The 20,613-nt window shown below is 44.5% G+C and overlaps 1 protein-coding gene across 1 annotated transcript in view; it reads left to right on the top strand.

The window, feature by feature from the left end:
• cdh13 (cadherin 13, H-cadherin (heart)) overlaps nucleotides 1–20,613 on the top strand; it is a gene marked incomplete at both ends in the record, with an annotated part of 198,310 nt that overhangs the window by 60,489 nt on the left and 117,208 nt on the right. The window contains one exon of the mRNA XM_083762865.1: nucleotides 5,926–6,070. Coding sequence (XP_083618991.1) covers nucleotides 5,926–6,070 — 145 coding nt within the window. The remainder of the gene's footprint in view (nucleotides 1–5,925; nucleotides 6,071–20,613) is intronic.

Below are 20,613 nucleotides of genomic sequence, written 5' to 3'. Positions count from 1 at the left end.
AAACCCAGATGTTTTTATGTCCAGGGAGAGAAAAGAAAAGGCTGGGACAGAGTCCACTTCAATTCGGCATAGAGTAGCGCAGACGTCGATCAATCTCTGCTGATTTCTGATCGTCTGCACCTTTGTTAAATTGACACACACCCGTACACACACACACACACACACACACACACACACACACACACACACACACACACACACACACTCCTCTCTCTCTCTCTCTGTCTAATGAATTAGTCTCATGTCGCGCAGCTGCGTCTAGATTCTCCCGGCGGATCCTGCCGGGAGCTAACCTGACTCCGCCAGATGGTGTCAGTATTGAGTTCACCAGTTCTCTCCTCCTGCCTGCATCTGGGATCTCTCAGAGCAGAAACCATGAACCCGGAACCAGCCGGACAAACATCTGATATCTCCATGATGATGATTAAAGTTTCTTTATTAGGTAAAAGACCCCTTGAGATGTAACATCTCGTCTTCGAGGGGCTCCCAACACAGATACATGTCACAACATTATTGTACATGTAAACAGTAAAACAAAACAAATGACATACACCTAACATGGACAGGACAAAACATTAAACATTGAAACCTTCTTCTTTCGTGCAAACGTTAGAGGTCCAAATCGGTGTCGCGGAGCCACACCCGCATCTCTGGTCCCAGGCCAAAGAGGCCGGCCTCTGAGGGCGGTCTGTGTAAGGGGCAGGTGGACCCTTCTGAGGGTGGTCTGTGTAAGGGGGCAGGTGGACCCTTCTGAGGGTGGTCTGTGTTTAGGGGGCAGGTGGACCCTTCTGAGGGTGGTCTGTGTTTAGGGGGCAGGTGAACCCTTCTGAGGGTGGTCTGTGTTAAGGGGCAGGTGAACCCTTCTGAGGGTGGTCTGTGTTTAGGGGGCAGGTGGACCCTTCTGAGGGTGGTCTGTGTAAGGGGGCAGGTGGACCCTTCTGAGGGTGGTCTGTGTTTAGGGGGCAGGTGGACCCTTCTGAGGGTGGTCTGTGTAAGGGGGCAGGTGGACCCTTCTGAGGGTGGTCTGTGTTTAGGGGGCAGGTGGACCCTTCTGAGGGTGGTCTGTGTTTAGGGGGCAGGTGAACCCTTCTGAGGGTGGTCTGTGTTAAGGGGCAGGTGAACCCTTCTGAGGGTGGTCTGTGTTTAGGGGGCAGGTGAACCCTTCTGAGGGTGGTCTGTGTTTAGGGGGCAGGTGAACCCTTCTGAGGGTGGTCTGTGTAAGGGGGCAGGTGAACCCTTCTGAGGGTGGTCTGTGTTTAGGGGGCAGGTGAACCCTTCTGAGGGTGGTCTGTGTTTAGGGGGCAGGTGAACCCTTCTGAGGGTGGTCTGTGTAAGGGGGTAGGTGAACCCTTCTGAGGGTGGTCTGTGTTTAGGGGGCAGGTGAACCCTTCTGAGGGTGGTCTGTGTTTAGGGGGCAGGTGAACCCTTCTGAGGGTGGTCTGTGTTTAGTGGGCAGGTGAACCCTTCTGAGGGTGGTCTGTGTAAGGGGGCAGGTGAACCCTTCTGAGGGCGGTCTGTGTTTAGGGGGCAGGTGAACCCTTCTGAGGGTGGTCTGTGTTTAGGGGGCAGGTGAACCCTTCTGAGGGTGGTCTGTGTTTAGGGGGCAGGTGAACCCTTCTGAGGGTGGTCTGTGTTTAGGGGGCAGGTGAACCCTTCTGAGGGGGGTCTGTGTAAGGGGCAGGTGAACCCTTCTGAGGGTGGTCTGTGTTTAAGGGGGCAGGTGAACCCTTCTGAGGGTGGTCTGTGTTTAAGGGGGCAGGTGAACCCTTCTGAGGGTGGTCTGTGTTTAGGGGGCAGGTGAACCCTTCTGAGGGTGGTCTGTGTTTAGGGGGCAGGTGAACCCTTCTGAGGGTGGTCTGTGTTTAGGGGGCAGGTGAACCCTTCTGAGGGTGGTCTGTGTTTAAGGGGGCAGGTGAACCCTTCTGAGGGGGGTCTGTGTTTAGGGGGCAGGTGGACCCTTCTGAGGGTGGTCTGTGTTTAGGGGGCAGGTGAACCCTTCTGAGGGTGGTCTGTGTAAGGGGCAGGTGAACCCTTCTGAGGGTGGTCTGTGTTTAAGGGGGCAGGTGGACCCTTCTGAGGGTGGTCTGTGTTTAAGGGGGCAGGTGAACCCTTCTGAGGGGGGTCTGTGTTTAGGGGGCAGGTGAACCCTTCTGAGGGTGGTCTGTGTAAGGGGTAGGTGAACCCTTCTGAGGGTGGTCTGTGTAAGGGGCAGGTGAACCCTTCTGAGGGTGGTCTGTGTAAGGGGGTAGGTGAACCCTTCTGAGGGTGGTCTGTGTTTAAGGGGGCAGGTGAACCCTTCTGAGGGTGGTCTGTGTTTAGGGGGGCAGGTGAACCCTTCTGAGGGTGGTCTGTGTAAGGGGGTAGGTGAACCCTTCTGAGGGTGGTCTGTGTTTAGGGGGCAGGTGAACCCTTCTGAGGGTGGTCTGTGTTTAAGGGGGCAGGTGAACCCTTCTGAGGGTGGTCTGTGTAAGGGGGCAGGTGAACCCTTCTGAGGGTGGTCTGTGTTTAGGGGGCAGGTGAACCCTTCTGAGGGTGGTCTGTGTTTAGGGGGCAGGTGAACCCTTCTGAGGGTGGTCTGTGTTTAGGGGGCAGGTGAACCCTTCTGAGGGTGGTCTGTGTAAGGGGCAGGTGAACCCTTCTGAGGGTGGTCTGTGTTTAGGGGGCAGGTGAACCCTTCTGAGGGTGGTCTGTGTTTAGGGGGCAGGTGAACCCTTCTGAGGGTGGTCTGTGTTTAGGGGGCAGGTGAACCCTTCTGAGGGTGGTCTGTGTTTAGGGGGCAGGTGAACCCTTCTGAGGGTGGTCTGTGTTTAGGGGGCAGGTGAACCCTTCTGAGGGTGGTCTGTGTGAGGGGGCAGGTGAACCCTTCTGAGGGTGGTCTGTGTTTAGGGGGCAGGTGAACCCTTCTGAGGGTGGTCTGTGTTTAGGGGGCAGGTGAACCCTTCTGAGGGTGGTCTGTGTGAGGGGGCAGGTGAACCCTTCTGAGGGTGGTCTGTGTAAGGGTGCAGGTGAACCCTTCTGAGGGTGGTCTGTGTTTAAGGGGCAGGTGAACCCTTCTGAGGGTGGTCTGTGTCAGGGGGCAGGTGAGCCCTTCTGAGGGTGGTCTGTGTTTAGGGGGCAGGTGAACCCTTCTGAGGGTGGTCTGTGTAAGGGGCAGGTGAACCCTTCTGAGGGTGGTCTGTGTAAGGGGCAGGTGAACCCTTCTGAGGGTGGTCTGTGTTTAGGGGGCAGGTGAACCCTTCTGAGGGTGGTCTGTGTAAGGGGGCAGGTGAACCCTTCTGAGGGTGGTCTGTGTTTAGGGGGCAGGTGAACCCTTCTGAGGGTGGTCTGCTCAGGGGCACCGCACTCACATGCCGCACTGTCTGCCAGTGAAACCTTGAAAACCTTCATGATAATTTCGAGTTGTAGTCTTGTTAGGTTGTTCCGAAGGAACCTCTATAGTGAGGGCCAATTATATGAATATCAGCTTCCAGTGATCCTTTAACACATTTAGGACCGACACCAGATTATACAAGTGTCTTATAAATCATGACAGTTTGCTGAAAAACCTTCATGTTTCTATATCAGTGGTTTTCAAAATATTTCATGTCAAGGACCGCAAACATTGTATAGGCAACATTTGGCCACCGACCCCCATCTGAAAATATGCTGTTCCAGGGACCCTACAAGCTACGAGCTTGTAGATCTGCTATTTTTTTCAAATAACTAAAGTATGACACAATGCTTAAAACACCAACGGGGGTATCCCGCCCAGAAAGGGTTAAGCTGGACACAGCTGGCCAAAACAAACAGACAGGAGGTCAGGCAGAGTTGAGTTCTTTGAATAACTCTCCCGAGTCCCCGATATATCCGATATGAATGATTCTGGAGGAGACGAATGCTGAGGGAATGTGAAATGAGCTGATTCCAGAGACCGTTCTTATCAAATAAATACTAAGAGCTGTGTCAAACATACAAATTATGAAGAAAGACGTGGATACGTGTCCTTCTACATACTGTACTGAAGGACAATATTGTGTATAATATTTACTCATTTGAAAAGAGCAGTTTTGCAATCCTTTTATTGAGTGGGAAATGAGCTGATTCCATAAAAAAAATTATATCAAAATATAATTCACACATACCGTACAAATACTAATTAGGAAGAAAGACGTGGATAAGTGTCCTTCTACATACTGTACTCTACTGAAGGACAATATTGTGTATAATATTTACTCATTGAAAAGAGCAGTTTTGCAATCCTTTTATTGAGTGGGAAATGAGCTGATTCCAGAGATGGTTTCTATCAAAATATAATTCACACATACCGTACAAATACTAATTAGGAAGAAAGACGTGGATAAGTGTCCTTCTACATACTGTACTCTACTGAAGGACAATATTGTGTATAATATTTACTCATTGAAAAGAGCAGTTTTGCAATCCTTTTATTGAGTGGGAAATGAGCTGATTCCAGAGATGGTTTCTATCAAAATATAATTCACACATACCGTACAAATACTAATTAGGAACAAAGACGTGGATAAGTGTCCTTCTACATACTGTACTCTACTGAAGGACAATATTGTGTATAATATTTACTCATTTGAAAAGAGCAGTTTTTGCAATCCTTTTATTGAGTGGGAAATGAGCTGATTCCAGAGATGGTTTCTATCAAAATATAATTCACACATACCGTACAAATACTAATTATGAAGAAAGACGTGGATAAGTGTCCTTCTACATACTGTACTGAAGGACAATATTGTGTATAATATTTACTCATTGAAAAGAGCAGTTTTGCAATCCTTTTATTGAGTGGGAAATGAGCTGATTCCTGAGATGGTTTCTATCAAAATATAATTCTAAGAGCCGTGTCCCTGTGTGTGCATGTCACTCATACCGTACAAATACTAATTAGGAAGAAAGACGTGGATAAGTGTCCTTCTACATACTGTACTCTACTGAAAGACAATGTTGTGTATAATATTTACTCATTGAAAAGAGCAGCGGTATGCTTTGAGTGGATTTTTCAATCATTTTATTGAGTGTGGAAATGGAGTTAGCTGACCTTCAAATAAAATAAGAGCTCTTCAGAAACTCTTCAAACCTCTGACAGCCCAAGTCAGTCTGTGGAAGATGACATTGGAAGAGGAAGAAAGTGAGGCAGACAGGTCGAGAGATATGGATGCACGGCGTCTTCAACACAACAACAAAAAATATATCTTGGTTATTCAGTGGTTCTGTGGGGTTGTTGAGGTGTTACAGTCTATACAGTATACCTATATCCGTTAGGTAAGGTCATTGTATTTAGCGCCTTTCAAAACAGTTGTTGACAGGTGCGACCATTTTGCATAAGCTCGTTCGCAGCTTAGTAGCGGGGATAGTGAGAAGGCCTTTGTCTGAAGACCTGAGGTGTCTCACATTAGACATGCTCTACTGTTTCTTCAGCTTAACCCATTTTCGCTTCTAAACTATGTCTATGTCAGTGGTGCTCAACCTTTTTCATGTCAAGGACCCCCAGAATTATCTCTATTGGGCCACGGACACCCATCTCAGAATATGTAGTTCCAGGGACCCCCCAGAAGCCAATTTTAGTTAAAAATGTTCTGCTCTGAAATATATATTCAAAGATTTGCGCCACATTTTCACGAAATAGCAGACCTACAAGCTCGGAGTGCGGCACTCGGTGCCGCGCTATGAGCTTCTAGACCTAACATTACACCTACAGTAGCTATACATGTTTAAGAATTTATTTCATATTTACATTTCAGTTTCAGCTCTGACACTTATTTCAGACATGCTGCAGTATGTGAAGAGTCTGCCGGTGCTATTAACTCATTAAACAATAAATAAGAGTCGAGTTGAACTAAACAACATCGGCTGAACTCAATGAGCCCGTCAGATGTTTGAACCTTGTCTCTGCTCTGCTCTTGTCTCTCCTCCCAGCTGGAGGTTTCCACCATAGATCTGAGTGGCGACCTGGTGGAAGGTCCAGCGACTCTAGTCGTGACCGTCATTGACCAGAACGACAACAGGCCCATCTTCAAAGAGACGAGCTACGCGGGACAGGTGCTGGAAGGATCCCCTACCGGTAGGAGACACTGCATGGCCTGTGAAATATGAACTATGCATAATTGAGATCAGGGGCATACAACTATGAGATCTCCTCCGTTTCTCCTACTTCTCAAATACTGCTAAAAATTATCATCTCAACTCAACCTTGTATATGTCTTAAAGATGTCTATATTGTTGATCTCTTTTTCATCTATATCTATTGCTCCTAAGGCCGTTTTAGGAGCAATAGACCAGAGACTAATGATCTCAGAATAATATGACAATGAGAAGGCTATATATATAGTTTGTCTCAAGAGATGAGATTGAACTATAGATGAGCTATAGATGAGCTATGGGTGGAGACACCATGTCTTTATGCTGGTAATATTGATGGCAGTTTTAAGGCCCATTTTTTTATTTAAATCTGCCGATTTCCAGTAGTAGTATAGGCTGTGGCATTGATTAGCAGAGCTTCTATATGCAGTCAGAGTCAAGCCTATGAGGTTACCATTGTATAAGATTACCTTGGAAGGGTCTTCAGGACTATCGATGTGGAGGTTGTATGACACGTTCAAGGTCATGGTCCGACCCCATGTTTGTGTGTGTGGCTGCATGAGTGTGTGTGTGTGTGTGTGTGTGTGTGTGTGTGTGTGTGTGTGTGTGTGTGTGTGTGTGTGTGTGTGTGTGTGTGTGTGTGTGTGTGTGTGTGTGTGTGTGTGTGTGTGTGTGTGTGTGGCTGCATGAGGGTGTGTGTGTGTGTGTGTGTGTGTGTGTGTGTGTGTGTGTGTGTGTGTGTGTGTGTGGCTGCATGAGGGTGTGTGTGTGTGTGTGTGTGTGTGTGTGTGTGTGTGTGTGTGTGTGTGTGTGTGTGGCTGCATGAGGGTGTGTGTGTGTGTGTGGCTGCATGAGGGTGTGTGTGTGTGTGTGGCTGCATGAGGTGTGTGTGTGTGTGTGTGTGTGTGTGTGTGTGTGTGTGTGTGTGTGTGTGTGTGTGTGTGTGTGTGCATGCAACCCTCTGTCTATAGGTGAGGTTAATGCTCACAGCCTGCATTAATTAGCGGTGCTGACGGGATTCTAGGACAACACACGGGGGACTCAACAGTCGTAGTTGATTTGGAAAGAAAGGCTTTTTTGTGAATGGTGGGTAGTGGGTAGTGGGTAGTGGGTAGGGGGGTAGTGGGTAGGGGGGTAGTGGGTAGTGGGTGGTGGGTAGGGGGGTAGTGGGTAGGGGGGTAGTGGGTAGTGGGTGGTGGGTAGTGGGTAGTGAATTGCAAGGCAATAAAGCTGGATCGGGCCGACCTTTTCCAGCACCGAGACCCAGGCCCGTTACCGACGGCTTTGTGTTCGACCCGAATGGAGCCCGACCACCTTATGGCTATTGACGTAATTGACGTAATTAATTATTAATACATGTGTCTGACCCAGGCTCGACACCGACGCCCTCTTTATCACAGTATATTCTTTCTGTTTCATTCCCTGTTTTGCTCTTTCTCACTGTACTGTATGTAAAGCACTTTGTAAGATATCTCTGTGAGGGGTGCTATGAATAAAATGCACGGATACTTCTATCAGAGTGTCATGCACATACTGGTTGTAATATTTCACATTGTGCAATGTGCATTAAGGTGTATATGATTGAAATAACACTGATTTTAATCCTCGTACCATCTGCAATATTGAGGAACTGATCCTGCTGTCTGGAGGCATGGCTTAAAACTTGAAATCCCGAGACTCTTTTTTAATGAATGCAAGATTATTTAAAAGCCGTGAATATGTTTAAGAGATATTTCACTTTCAAATAAAATAAACATTTAAGAATATATATATATATATATATATATATATATATATATATATATATATATATATATAAATATAAATAAATGGAAAAAAGTAATTGAAAAATCACAGCCCCCCCCCCCCTCTGGGGACATTCTGATGTGATGAGAGGGCTGTGATTTTTCCATTCCTTTTTTTAATTTAACTTTTTATTTTATTTCTTTTCATGTTTATTTTATTTGAAAGTGAAAATCCCTTCAGGAGGTGTCTTATTTATTTATAGTTCAAATATGTGTTAACCCATTTTTGGGTGGGAACCCCTTTTGGTGCTTTAACTATAGCATTATGTTGTACGTTAGCTGTTGATACAAAATAGCAGATATACAAGCTCATAGCGCGGCTACGAGCTTGTAGGTCTGCTATTTTTGAGTGGTGCAACCACTCCCTTACGGAGCTACAGTATGTGTGTGGGTAGCTGGCTGGGTGGGTGCGTCTGAGCACGAAAACATCATGGTTGTTTTTCATTTTTAAATCATGAAAATGTGCCTCAAATATTTGAATATATATTCTTTCAGAGTTTCAGTTTTTAACTAAAATCTTTGCTTCTGGAGGCTCCCTGGAACAACATATTTTCAGATGGGGGTCGGTGGCCAATTACATTATGAATCTGATTGTTGGGGTCCTTGACATTGATATACTGATATAGAAACATGAGTTTTTTCATAAGTCGTTGCGGTCGGTCTCTTACAGGGGGGTCTATACTGGGGACGGTGGTCTCTTACAGGGGGGTCTATACTGGGGACGGTGTCTTCACCGCGACCATCTGTCCGTCACACGGGGAGGTCCGCATTTACTGTTTTCTCCCCTCTGAAGGCGAGATGAACGGGCCTGCACCTTTCATTCTAGCTTTTATTAAGCTTTTATGACCAAATTCATTAAATTCCAGCCACTCCTCGATACAATCACACAGCTAGGTTATAGGTGCAATCCCTCCATCCATCCATCTTCAACCGCTTATCTGTAGTCGGGTCGCGGGGGCAACAGCTCCACCAGAGTGCTCCAGACTTCCCCTCTCCAGAGCAACATTAGTGACTTCCTCCGGGGAGATTCCGGGACGTTCCAAGGCCAGTGAGTCGTGTGTGTCTGCCCCGGGGTCTCCTCCCAGTGGGACGTGACTCGAGGACCTCCCTAGGGAGGCGCCCGAGAGGCATCCTAAACAGATGCCCGAACCACCTCAGCTGACTCCTTTCCAGGCGAAGGAGCAGCGGTTTTACTCCGAGTCTCTCTCGTGTGACTGAACTTCTCACCCTATCTCTAAGGGACATGCCAGCCACCCGTCGAAGAAAACTCATTTTGGCCGCTTGTATTTGCGACCTTATTCTTTCGGTCATGACCCACACTTCATGACCATAGGTGAGAGTAGGAACACTTCATGACCATAGGTGAGAGTAGGAACACTTCATGACCATAGGTGAGAGTAGGAACACTTCATGACCATATGTGAGAGTAGGAACACTTCATGACCATAGGTGAGAGTAGGAACACTTCATGACCATAGGTGAGTAGGAACACTTCATGACCATAGGTGAGAGTAGGAACACTTCATGACCATACAGTAGGTGAGAGTAGGAACACTTCATGACCATACAGTAGGTGAGAGTAGGAACACTTCATGACCATAGGTGAGAGTAGGAACACTTCATGATCATAGGTGAGAGTAGGAACACTTCATGACCATACAGTAGGTGAGAGTAGGAACACTTCATGACCATAGGTGAGAGTAGGAACACTTCATGACCATACAGTAGGTGAGAGTAGGAACACTTCATGACCATAGGTGAGAGTAGGAACACTTCATGACCATAGGTGAGAGTAGGAACACTTCATGACCATAGGTGAGAGTAGGAACACTTCATGACCATAGGTGAGAGTAGGAACACTTCATGACCATAGGTGAGAGTAGGAACACTTCATGACCATAGGTGAGAGTAGGAACACTTCATGACCATAGGTGAGAGTAGGAACACTTCATGACCATAGGTGAGAGTAGGAACACTTCATGACCATAGGTGAGAGTAGGAACGAAGATTGCTCTGTAGACGGAGAGCTTTGCCTTCTGGCTCAACTCTCTTTTCGTCACAACAGTGCGGTACAGCGACTGCAATACCGCCCCTGCAATCTACTTGTGTTAATCTTTGGCAGAATAGGAAATGTACATACAGTAGGTTTGTTTGTAAGAGGCTTCCAACAACTTGGGATGCCATAAAATCAGCTAAACGGCTGGCCAAATTCTGTGCAATCTCCTCTCTATACTATCGGTAGCCGCTGTTTCTTTATAGCCCTGAAGGGCGTGTGGGCATTTGTCCAATATAGCTTGCTGCATTTTGTACAGCACCATGTATATATATCTGTATACTTGTATTGTATCTCGTAGTGTATGTGGCCATGAATCAATTATTAAATGTGCATAGAATTTTTACTGACTTTCATAGTGCTGGCCTGGGGTGATGGATCAGGGACATTGAAAGAATGTAAATTTATACATTCTGCTAATTGGGGATTGTTCTTTTGCACCAGGGGTCTTTTTGTACATTCAAATGAGTGAATAACCGCTTTCAAAAATAAGCATACAATAAAAAACTGAACTGAACTGAACTGAAAAAAGCATGGGGTACAGACAGAGGGCTCCGTTCGCTAAACCCCTTATCCCTAAACTTATTTGCCTTTTTTTTTTTTTTTTTTTTTGCAAAACATTTTTGAATCGTTACAATGGTCAGTCTACAAGCTCACAACGTGTCAATGTAGATTGGCTAGTTGGAATATAAAAAAATGTTTTTCAAAATAGTAAAAAAATAAAAAGGCAAAGAAGTTTAGGGGTTTAGCGGTGATGAAAATGGAGAGAGAGAGAGGGAGGGGGGAGGTCGGAGAGGGAGACGTGTCTGCTAAATGCTAATTCCCCCACACAGTAACTCTGTCATTTCTCAACCGTTTCGGACGCGGGGCAGCTCGCCGGAACCAGGCTGGCACCCTGGGCGCGTTCCTGGGGGTCTGGATGTTCCGCGGACCCACTGGGGACCCCCACGCGGAGTTGCACCACACAGGTGTGATTCTTTACATGCTAGTACAGCAGACTGAAAACACCCTAACCAGTGTAAACCATTTTGTCGACTAAAACTAAGACGAAAAATGTTCGTCGACTACCTTTTTCCACTGACGAAAACTAAATGGAAACTAAATAAAAACTAAGCTATGATGACTAAAACTAAGACTAAATATACTGACTATTTCGTCAACAACTAAAAACTAGACTAAAATGTTAGGAAGGGACTAGTGGACAAGAGATCCAGTATAAGTCATTTTACAAGTCGCGCTGCGACGAGTTGTGAGCTTGTAGATCGGCTATTTTCAGCAAGTGTAAAAACAGCCATTACGACGGCATCAAGGCCCGACAAAATACATTTTAGTCGACTAAATCAACTGTAGATTTAGTCAGCTAAAATCTTATGATATCTGTGTCGACTAAACACTCAAACATTCCAGGTGACTAAAATGTGTGTAGTAAAACTAAATGAAAACTATTCATGAGAGTATGATTAAAACTAAAAATCAAAACGTGCCGCCAAAAACTACACTGATCCACAGCAAGATGTGGCATTTCATGTGTCGCACACAGTTTAATAAAATCGGCCACAGGAATTGCAGCAGCCCAATTTTCCTGGTGTCTGGGAGAACAGTCCGCCCCGCCCACCAGCTGACCTGCTGTCCTGGTGTCTGGGAGAACAGTCTGCCCCGCCCCCACCAGCTGACCTGGTGTCTGGGAGAACAGTCTGCCCCGCCCACCAGCTGACCTGCTGTCCTGGTGTCTGGGAGAACAGTCTGCCCCGCCCACCAGCTGACCTGGTGTCCTGGTGTCTGGAGGAACAGTCCGCCCCGCCCACCACAGCTGACCTGGTGTCCTGGTGTCTGGAGGAACAGTCCGTCCCGCCCACCATCTGACCTGTTGTCCCACAATGTCTCGTTATCGTATCGTCAGCCTGATGAAGCAAAGGAAAATTAATGCCCAAGGTGGCTGCACTTTGGTGGGTGGCCAATTAACTGTGGGGCATTGTGGGCAGGATAAATGAGTTTTCCTCAGGTGCGTGCATACATGCGTGTGCGTGCGTGCGTGGCATATTAATAGTATTTGGATCGGTAAAGCTTCCCAGCCGTTAAGACATTATGTTTTTTCCGTAATCACTTGGTTGAAATCGTGTTCATCCATCTCCTCTGTGTGTTCACCGTCCAGCACACACACTGCACACTGCTATAGCGCACACACACACACACGCACACACACACTGCTATAGCACACACACACACACACACACACACACTGCACACTGCTATAGCTCACACTCGCACGCACGCACACACTGCACGCTGCTATAGCTAGAGGCAAAGCTTTGAAGCCCAAAGGCTGATGAAATTGTGTGATGAATGGCGACTGATAATCGGCCTCATTCACACTGTGTGTAAGAACGTTTTATGCGAGATTGCGGGATTCGTCAATATATGTTTTTCCCTTTCATAGACCGGTGTACTTGAAGCATACTCAAAGTCTACCACACTACAATAGGCATTTTGTACAGACAAATGACCCCTTTGAAATTGTATTGAAGTAGAAATAAATTAATTGCAAAGGCTTATGCAAGAGCTTACTGCTGACGTTGTTGTTGTTGTTGTTGTTGTCACCCATACTTTGAACAGACTTCTTCTCGATATTATAGTACCAGACAGTGTCCCCAGAACGTCCCACTAATTAACCCATTCTGACCTGAGATCAGATTCTATAAACGTCTTCTACATCCTGACAGTTTTCTGATAAAGCTATGTTTCTACGTCAGTCGTTCTTCGATTTTTCAAAAATAGCAGACCTACAAGCTCGTATCGCGCCACTCGGTGGCGCGATACGAGCACATGTGAGTAAAAGAAAGAAAAGAAAAAAAAGTTCATAGAATCATAGTGTGTCGCAATGTGATGTGTAGGTCCGCGTAGCTTGTACATCTGGCATTTTTACTTGAAACTTGTTTTTTCCTTTGATTTTATGCATAGATTGACATGCCCCAAATATTAGGGGCACGTTAGTGTCTTTGTTGTTTTCGTCGACTAAAACCAAGACGAAAAATGTTCGTCGACTACCTTTTTTTCACTGACGAAAACCATGGAAGCTAAATGAAAACTAGGCAATGATGACTAAAGACTATAAATATACTGACAATTTCGTTGAACAAATAAAAACTAGACTAAAATGTTAGGGAGTAGTGGACAAGAGATCCTAGTATAAGTCATTTTACACTTGGTTGCATGCTGAAAATAGCTGATCTACAAGCTCACAAATGTGTCGCGCTGCGACGCACACATGTTGTAATCCAATGGTAATGTTGCCTGTCCACTTATGTTTTGCGTAAAGTAGGAACATTTCTATCCACATATTCGTGAATAAGGCCCATTAGGATTATAATGCAGCGTGGTACAGTATGCGGTCATATGAGGGACATTCAAACCTCAATTCAATGAGAATTCAATCTGTTCCATGCCTTTTTTTATTTCCTCCAGTAAGGCGTCATTGATTTTCCTGAGCGTTCTTAACTGAGCGAACTTCTTGTGAATTACCACAGGGGAGCCAAACGAAATCACCCCACTCAGAGGAAGATATGGAGGTCTAAATGCAGGCTTCATTTTCAATAGCCCTTTTCATCTGAATAGATGTGAATATTACTTTATTTCAATATATTTCTGTGGGTTTGGATTAAATTATTTTTACTCTCTTATGGGATTTATGGGTCTTGCCATGCATGATTGACTTATGGCTATGCAGATGAAAGAAAGGTTCAGCTTTACATTTAGATAATTTAGAATCTCTCTAGAAAGAGGGACGTGGATCCTCAAAGGCTTGCAGATATGGAGGCGTGCAGAGGGAATCCAAGGTGAGATATGGGTCATCTCTGGTCCTCCCTGGTGGCCTTTCCACTACACGAGTGCTGCCAATATATTAACCCACTCTGACCTGAGATCAGATTCTAAAAAATGTCTTCTACATCCTGACAGTTTTCTGAAAAAGCTATGTTTCTGTGTCAGTCGTTCTTCGATATTTCAAAAATATAGCAGACCTACAAGCTCGTAGCGCGCCACCGAGTGGCGCGCTATGAGCTTGTAGATCTGCTATTTTTCAATAGCTAAAGCACAACATAATGCCAAAACACCAAAGGGGTTCCCCCGCCCACAATGCGTTAAAGAATGTCTATTCTTCTCTGCTCCAGCTAGTCTACACTTTGGTCCCACGTGAACTCTTATCTTGATGATATCTGTTCCCCGCTCTGGGACGATGGAGACCTGTCTGTCCCTCTCTGTCTCGTACTGGAAACCCTCGGAGACTAACCAGACAAACTATTCCATCCCTCTCCCCCACAAAAAGAAGGCAATAAACTCTGTCTGGCTATAGTGCCAGGCTAGAGTGTATACTACCAGCAGTCATAAAATGCAGCTGATGATATAAAAAGTAAAACAACATTAAATACAGACTGTTAGGCTTAATTTCATCACCAAAAATTATCGCTTGTAGATCTGTTCTTTTTGGCAAGCACCAAGTAACACTAAAGTAAAAAAAAAACATTAAATACAGACTGTTAGGCTTAATTTAATCGCATGAGGGTGCCAAAAATTATGATTCTACACTTTTTTTATTTCTCGCTTGCAGATCTGTTCTTTTTGGCAAGCAAACACTTTCTCCAATCCTATCCAAAGTAATAAACTCCTCCCATGTCCCATATGACCTCGTCCCTCATGCGCTGATGTTATAGTTTGTGAGTTGGGTTCTTTATAATAACACACACAGACAACACACTGGAGTAGATTGTTGTTACAGGTACAGTTTACCGGGTAGCGTATCAGAAAGAATACAACAGACATGAGACAGTCGATCACATAACAGTCAGTGCAGTACTCTTAAATGAACAAGTCACACCCGTTGAACGTTTCCCCAACAACTAACGTCCCACGCCGCCCACCTCCGATCTTCCCTTCCTCTCCAAAATGATCACATAATCACCTGGACTCCAATAACCCTCATGAAACCTTCCGATACGGCTTCCATTCAATACATTTTTTTTCTTTTCATTTCTTTTCATTTCTTTTCATTTTTCTTTTATTTATTTTTGCTTTCATTCAATACACAGCGCAGAAACAGCTCTTCTAAAAGGTCACAGACGACACCCGCTGACACCGGTTTTAATCTCCATCCTCATCCCCCCCCCTCGACCTCAGCGCCACTTTGACACCATCAACCACTCAATCCTCATCTCGCGCCTCTCACGGCCCTCCCTTGGAATAACTGGCACTGCTCTCTCATTGCTAATAAGACCAAACATTGATAGAATCCCCATCAACAACTGCAACTCCTGCACTGCCCCGGTTATACCCGCGGTGTCCCCCAGGGCTCAGTGCTTGGGTCCGTTCCTCTTCATTAACCCATTCTGACCTGAGATCAGATTCATACGAGGTTTCCACTGGACAACACACTGGTCTGACTAACCCATTCTGACCTGAGATCAGATTCTAAAAATGTCAGTCGTTCTTCGTTTTTTTTCAAAAATAGCAGACCTACAAGCTCGTAGCGCGCCACTCGGTGGCGCGCTATGAGCTTGTAGATCTGCTATTTTTCAATAGCTAAAGCATGACATGATGCCGACACCAAAATGGGTTTCCGTTCAGAATGGGTTAACACATCTTACCAAATCGGGCAGAGCGTCAGCGGTCCATTCCACCCCCACCGTCTGACTGACAGACACAACATGCATGCAAAAGAACGTAAAGGACCACTTCACCACTTTTCAACCTATCTTCATATAATATAGGTCCACACTAATAATCATGGAAAAAATGGTGCAAATTTTTTTCTACTCTGTCTGTGTCTCATAGGACGCCTGTGGGCAGTTTAGAAACCGTCTTCCAGTGACATCATCATTAGGCAGATTATTTTTTAAACAAGATTATTTTTTTATAAAAAATATTTAGATTGTCATTATCGTGAGAACGATGGCTTCCATTTTCGCATTGCAACTTTTCAGGACTAGAAATCCTGCCGTTTCCATTAGCTTGCATTCCCCATCGATGATGTCACTGGAAGACGGTAAAAAAATGTTAGATCAGCGAGGCTTCAACAGTATAGTTGTTAATAGTTAATACTAGTAGAATTGCAGAGTTTCAGTGAACCTATACAGTATAATAACTTTATAACCAAACTACTGCCAAAATTGTGATGAATACCCACAGCTTACTTTTTTCCCCACTTCGTTTTTTCCAAGCCTGTCTTAACCCATTTAGGCCTGACGTAGACATTTAAAAATAAAAAAAATCCGTATCAGTGATGCTCAATATTTCATGTCAAGGACCCCAAATATTATATGTAATATGCCCCCCCCCCCCCCCCCCCCCAGAAGACCTCCCAGAAGCAAAGATTCGAGTTAAAATGTTCACTCTGTAATAATATATATATATTCAAAGATTTGAGGTACATTTTCACGATTTTTCTAAAATAGCAGACCTGCAAGTTCATAGCGTGGCACTCGGTGCCGCGCTATGAGCTTGTAGATCTGCTATTTTTGCAATAGCTAACAGTGCTTTAGTTTAACACACCAAAAAGGAGTTCCTCGCCCAAGATGGGTTAAGTTTTGTAGTTCCATATCTTGGTGCTGAGCGTGGGTTCAGCTGCATGGGGGCTGCAGCATGCTATGGATTGCGGGGACACGCTTTTTTTTTCGAGGTGATGAACTCTTTGATTGAATATCGATCCGATTGTCGGGGAGAAGCAGAGATGACAAAGTTCACATGATGTGTGATTTGTACTCCCCCCCCCCCCCCTCCTCTCCCCCCTCTCCCCCCCCCGAGGGACCTGAGGAACAAAAAAAGATAGATTCATCACCAGCAGTAGAATTGCATGGTGTTGTCATAGCGTAGGTGAGTGGTGATGTCATAATGTAGTTTTATAGGTGAGTGGTGATGTCATACTGTAGTTTTATAGGTGAGTGTCGACATCATGGCGCAATAACCCGTTTAGACCTAAGTTTGATTCTACAAAAAGTATTCTAAATGCTGTCAGTTTTCTGAAAAACCCCATGTTTCTATGTCAGTCGTTTTCAAACAATTTCATGTCAAGGACTCCGAAGTGGCGCGCTATGAGCTTGTAGGTCTGCTATTTCTGCTAACTGTCAGGATTTAAGACATTTTTAGAATCTGATCTCAGGTCAAAATGCGTTAAAGAACCACCATTCTTCCGTGCGTTAGAATCTGATCTCAGGTCAGAATGGGTTAAAACACAGCCCAGAATGGGATAATGGAACTGTCAAAGCGTCAATATTGTACGTAATGAGTTTGATGGGTTTGGCCGTTTGTAGCAACAGATCAATGTCAATGAAGGAAGGTCATGAGAGGAGTCTCACAACCAATCAGCTGTCTAGCCCATTATGCGCGGGAACCCCTTTTATTAGGTTATACTTTAGCTATTGAAAAAATAGCAGATCTACAAACTCATTTGTAGAGCTTGTACATCTGCTGTTTTTGAAAAAAAATCTTGAAAATGTGGCGCAAATCTTTAAATGTTATATTCTTTCAGAGCGAACGTTTTTAACTCAAAACTTTGCTTCTGGAGGTTCCCGGGAACAACATATATTTCCAGATGGGGGTCGGTGGCCAATTACTTATACTAGCCCATACCCTGTTGTGAGATATTTGCGCCCGGGTGCGTTTTAACATTTTTAATTCACTAATAAATTAATTATTAAGCATTAATGTGTCAAATCAAGAAAAGGGCTTCGTGAAGACCTCCATGTTATTAAGGTAAATTATGTGTGAAAAGTGGGAGTGATTTGGTGCAGGCAGTGTGGAGCTATGACAGTGTTTCTCACACACACACAGACAGACAGACAGACAGACAGACAGACAGACAGACAGACACACAGACAGACAGACAGACAGACAGACAGACAGACAGACAGACAGACAGACAGACAGACAGACAGACAGACAGACAGACAGACAGACAGACATTGACTGAATTATAGTATGATTTTTTGGGGTACTTGATATGAAATTGTTTGAGCACCACTGATAATAGAAACATAAATTTTGACGTTGGGCCTAAATGGGCTATAAAAGACCGTCGACTGTACGATAAATGACCAAAAAAAAGGAGAAAATATGGATTTGAGTGTCTTGTCTCTTATTCATCCATTTCATTCGGACAGCTTGAAAAAAAATGGTTTAGCGATGAAAAATAAATTTAACCCATTTAGGCCCGAGATCAGATTCTAAAAAAATGTCTTCTAAATCCTGACAGTTTTCTGAAAAAGCTATGTTTCTATGTCAGTCGTTCTTCGATTTTTCAAAAAATAGCAGACCTACAAGCTCGTAGCGCGCCACTCGGTGGCGCGCTATGAGCTTGTAGATCTGCTATTTTTCAATAGCTAAAGCATAACATGATGCTAACACCAAAAGGGGTTCCTGCTCAAAATAGGATAACGTTGATAAAAATAGAACGCTGTCATATTCATATATTTCCCAGAAGCTTTTGTGGAAATTGCCTTTCCTGCGTTCATTTATCACGGAAAATGCATCGGGTGCTTGAAGTCCTGTGAGGAAACATGGCTTCGGTATTTATTTACGTGGAGAAGATCATTCTCATTTATATCTTAAGATTTAGATCTAAACCCCCAGCGTGTTTAGATGGCGATTGGATTGCTTCACTGGAGGAGCGACAGTGAACTCATCCTAGTTTAATGACGAATATTACTAATGTTATTGACCGATAAAGATCACATATGATATGCATGTATCTTCTGTGGTACTGCAGTACGCACCAAAGTGAATCTCTCTCTCTCTCTCTCTCTCTCTCTCTCTCTCTCTCTCTCTCTCTCTCTCTCTCTCTCTCTCTCTCTCTCTCTCTCTCTCTCTCTCTCTCTCTCTCTCTCTCTCTCTCTCTCTCTCTCTCTACAATTTACAATTCAGGCATTTAGCAGACGCTCTTAATCCAGAGCGACTTACATTAAGCAAGAACAAAAAAGCATGGGAATGCATCACATAAAAAGCATTTATCATGAAACATGCGTAAGCTAAGAAAGTAACAGTGGAATATCTATATAATTAAACTATACATATAAACTATACATATATACTATACATATATACTACGCTATACATATGTACTATGGCGTGCTATGACTACATACAATGCAATTATAGTGCGGTCTACATGACATGCTATAAGTCTGTATCAAATGCTATCTAAGTCTACAGAAATGCTATCTCTCTCTCTCTCTATCTCTCTCTCTCTCTATCTCTCTCTATCTCTCTCTCTCTCTCTCTCTCTCTCTCTCTCTCTCTCTCCTCTGTTGCGCTAAACCTAGACCATGAGCCATTTGAAATTGTATGGATGTCTGGGGATCGAGGGAAAAAAAAACAAAACAAAACCAAAATATATAATTCATCCGTGCTCAACAGAGGACAGATTCATGCATAATTATGAAGTGCATATACCATAATGCAAATGTTCTGGTATTGTGCATTGATTGACTCTGGACAGCATATATAAGCCTTGAAACCAGATGAATCTGACACAGACATTAAATTGTTCTGGCACTCTTCAGTCTGAATGACGTTTCGCTCACCTCAGAGTTGTGACTTTTCGAATGAACTTGAATGTCTGTCTCTGATGTCTTGGTACAGTGGACATACAGTATGTGTCTCTGATGTCTTGGTACAGTGGACAATACAGTATGTGTCTCTGATGTCTTGGTACAGTGGACAGACAGTATGTGTCTCTGATGTCTTGGTACAGTGGACAGACAGTATGTGTCTCTGATGTCTTGGTACAGTGGACAGACAGTATGTGTCTCTGATGTCTTGGTACAGTGGACAGACAGTATGTGTCTCTGATGTCTTGGTACAGTGGACAGACAGTATGTGTCTCTGATGTCTTGGTACAGTGGACAGACAGTATGTGTCTCTGATGTCTTGGTACAGTGGACAGACAATATGTGTCTCTGATGTCTTGGTACAGTGGACAGACAGTATGTGTCTCTGATGTCTTGGTACAGTGGACAGACAGTATGTGTCTCTGATGTCTTGGTAAAGTGGACAGACAGTATGCGTCTCTGATGTCTTGGTACAGTGGACAGACAGTATGTGTCTCTGATGTCTTGGTACAGTGGACAGTATGTGTCTCTGATGTCTTGGTACAGTGGACAGACAGTATGCGTCTCTGATGTCTTGGTACAGTGGACAGACAGTATGTGTCTCTGATGTCTTGGTAAAGTGGACAGTATGTGTCTCTGATGTCTTGGTACAGTGGACAGACAGTATGAGTCTCTGATGTCTTGGTACAGTGGACAGACAGTATGTGTCTCTGTCTTGGTACAGTGGACAGACAGTATGTGTCTCTGATGTATTGGTACAGTGGACAGTATGTGTCTCTGATGTCTTGGTACAGTGGACAGACAGTATGTGTGTCTGATGTCTTGGTACAGTGGACAGACAGTATGTGTCTCTGATGTCTTGGTACAGTGGACAGACAGTATGTGTGTATGATGTCTTGGTACAGTGGACAGACAGTATGTGTCTCTGATGTCTTGGTACAGTGGACAGACAGTATGTGTCTCTGATGTCTTGGTACAGTGGACAGACAGCATGTGTCTCTGATGCCTTGGTACAGTGGACAGACAGTATGTGTCTCTGATGTCTTGGTACAGTGGACAGACAGTATGTGTCTCT

The sequence above is a fragment of the Protomyctophum parallelum genome, assembly GCF_964188405.1.
Source record: "Protomyctophum parallelum genome assembly, chromosome: 4".
Classification (NCBI taxonomy): Eukaryota; Metazoa; Chordata; class Actinopteri; order Myctophiformes; family Myctophidae; genus Protomyctophum; species Protomyctophum parallelum.
Note: the sequence above shows the minus strand (reverse complement) of the source record. Positions and strands in the feature narration are given on the sequence as shown.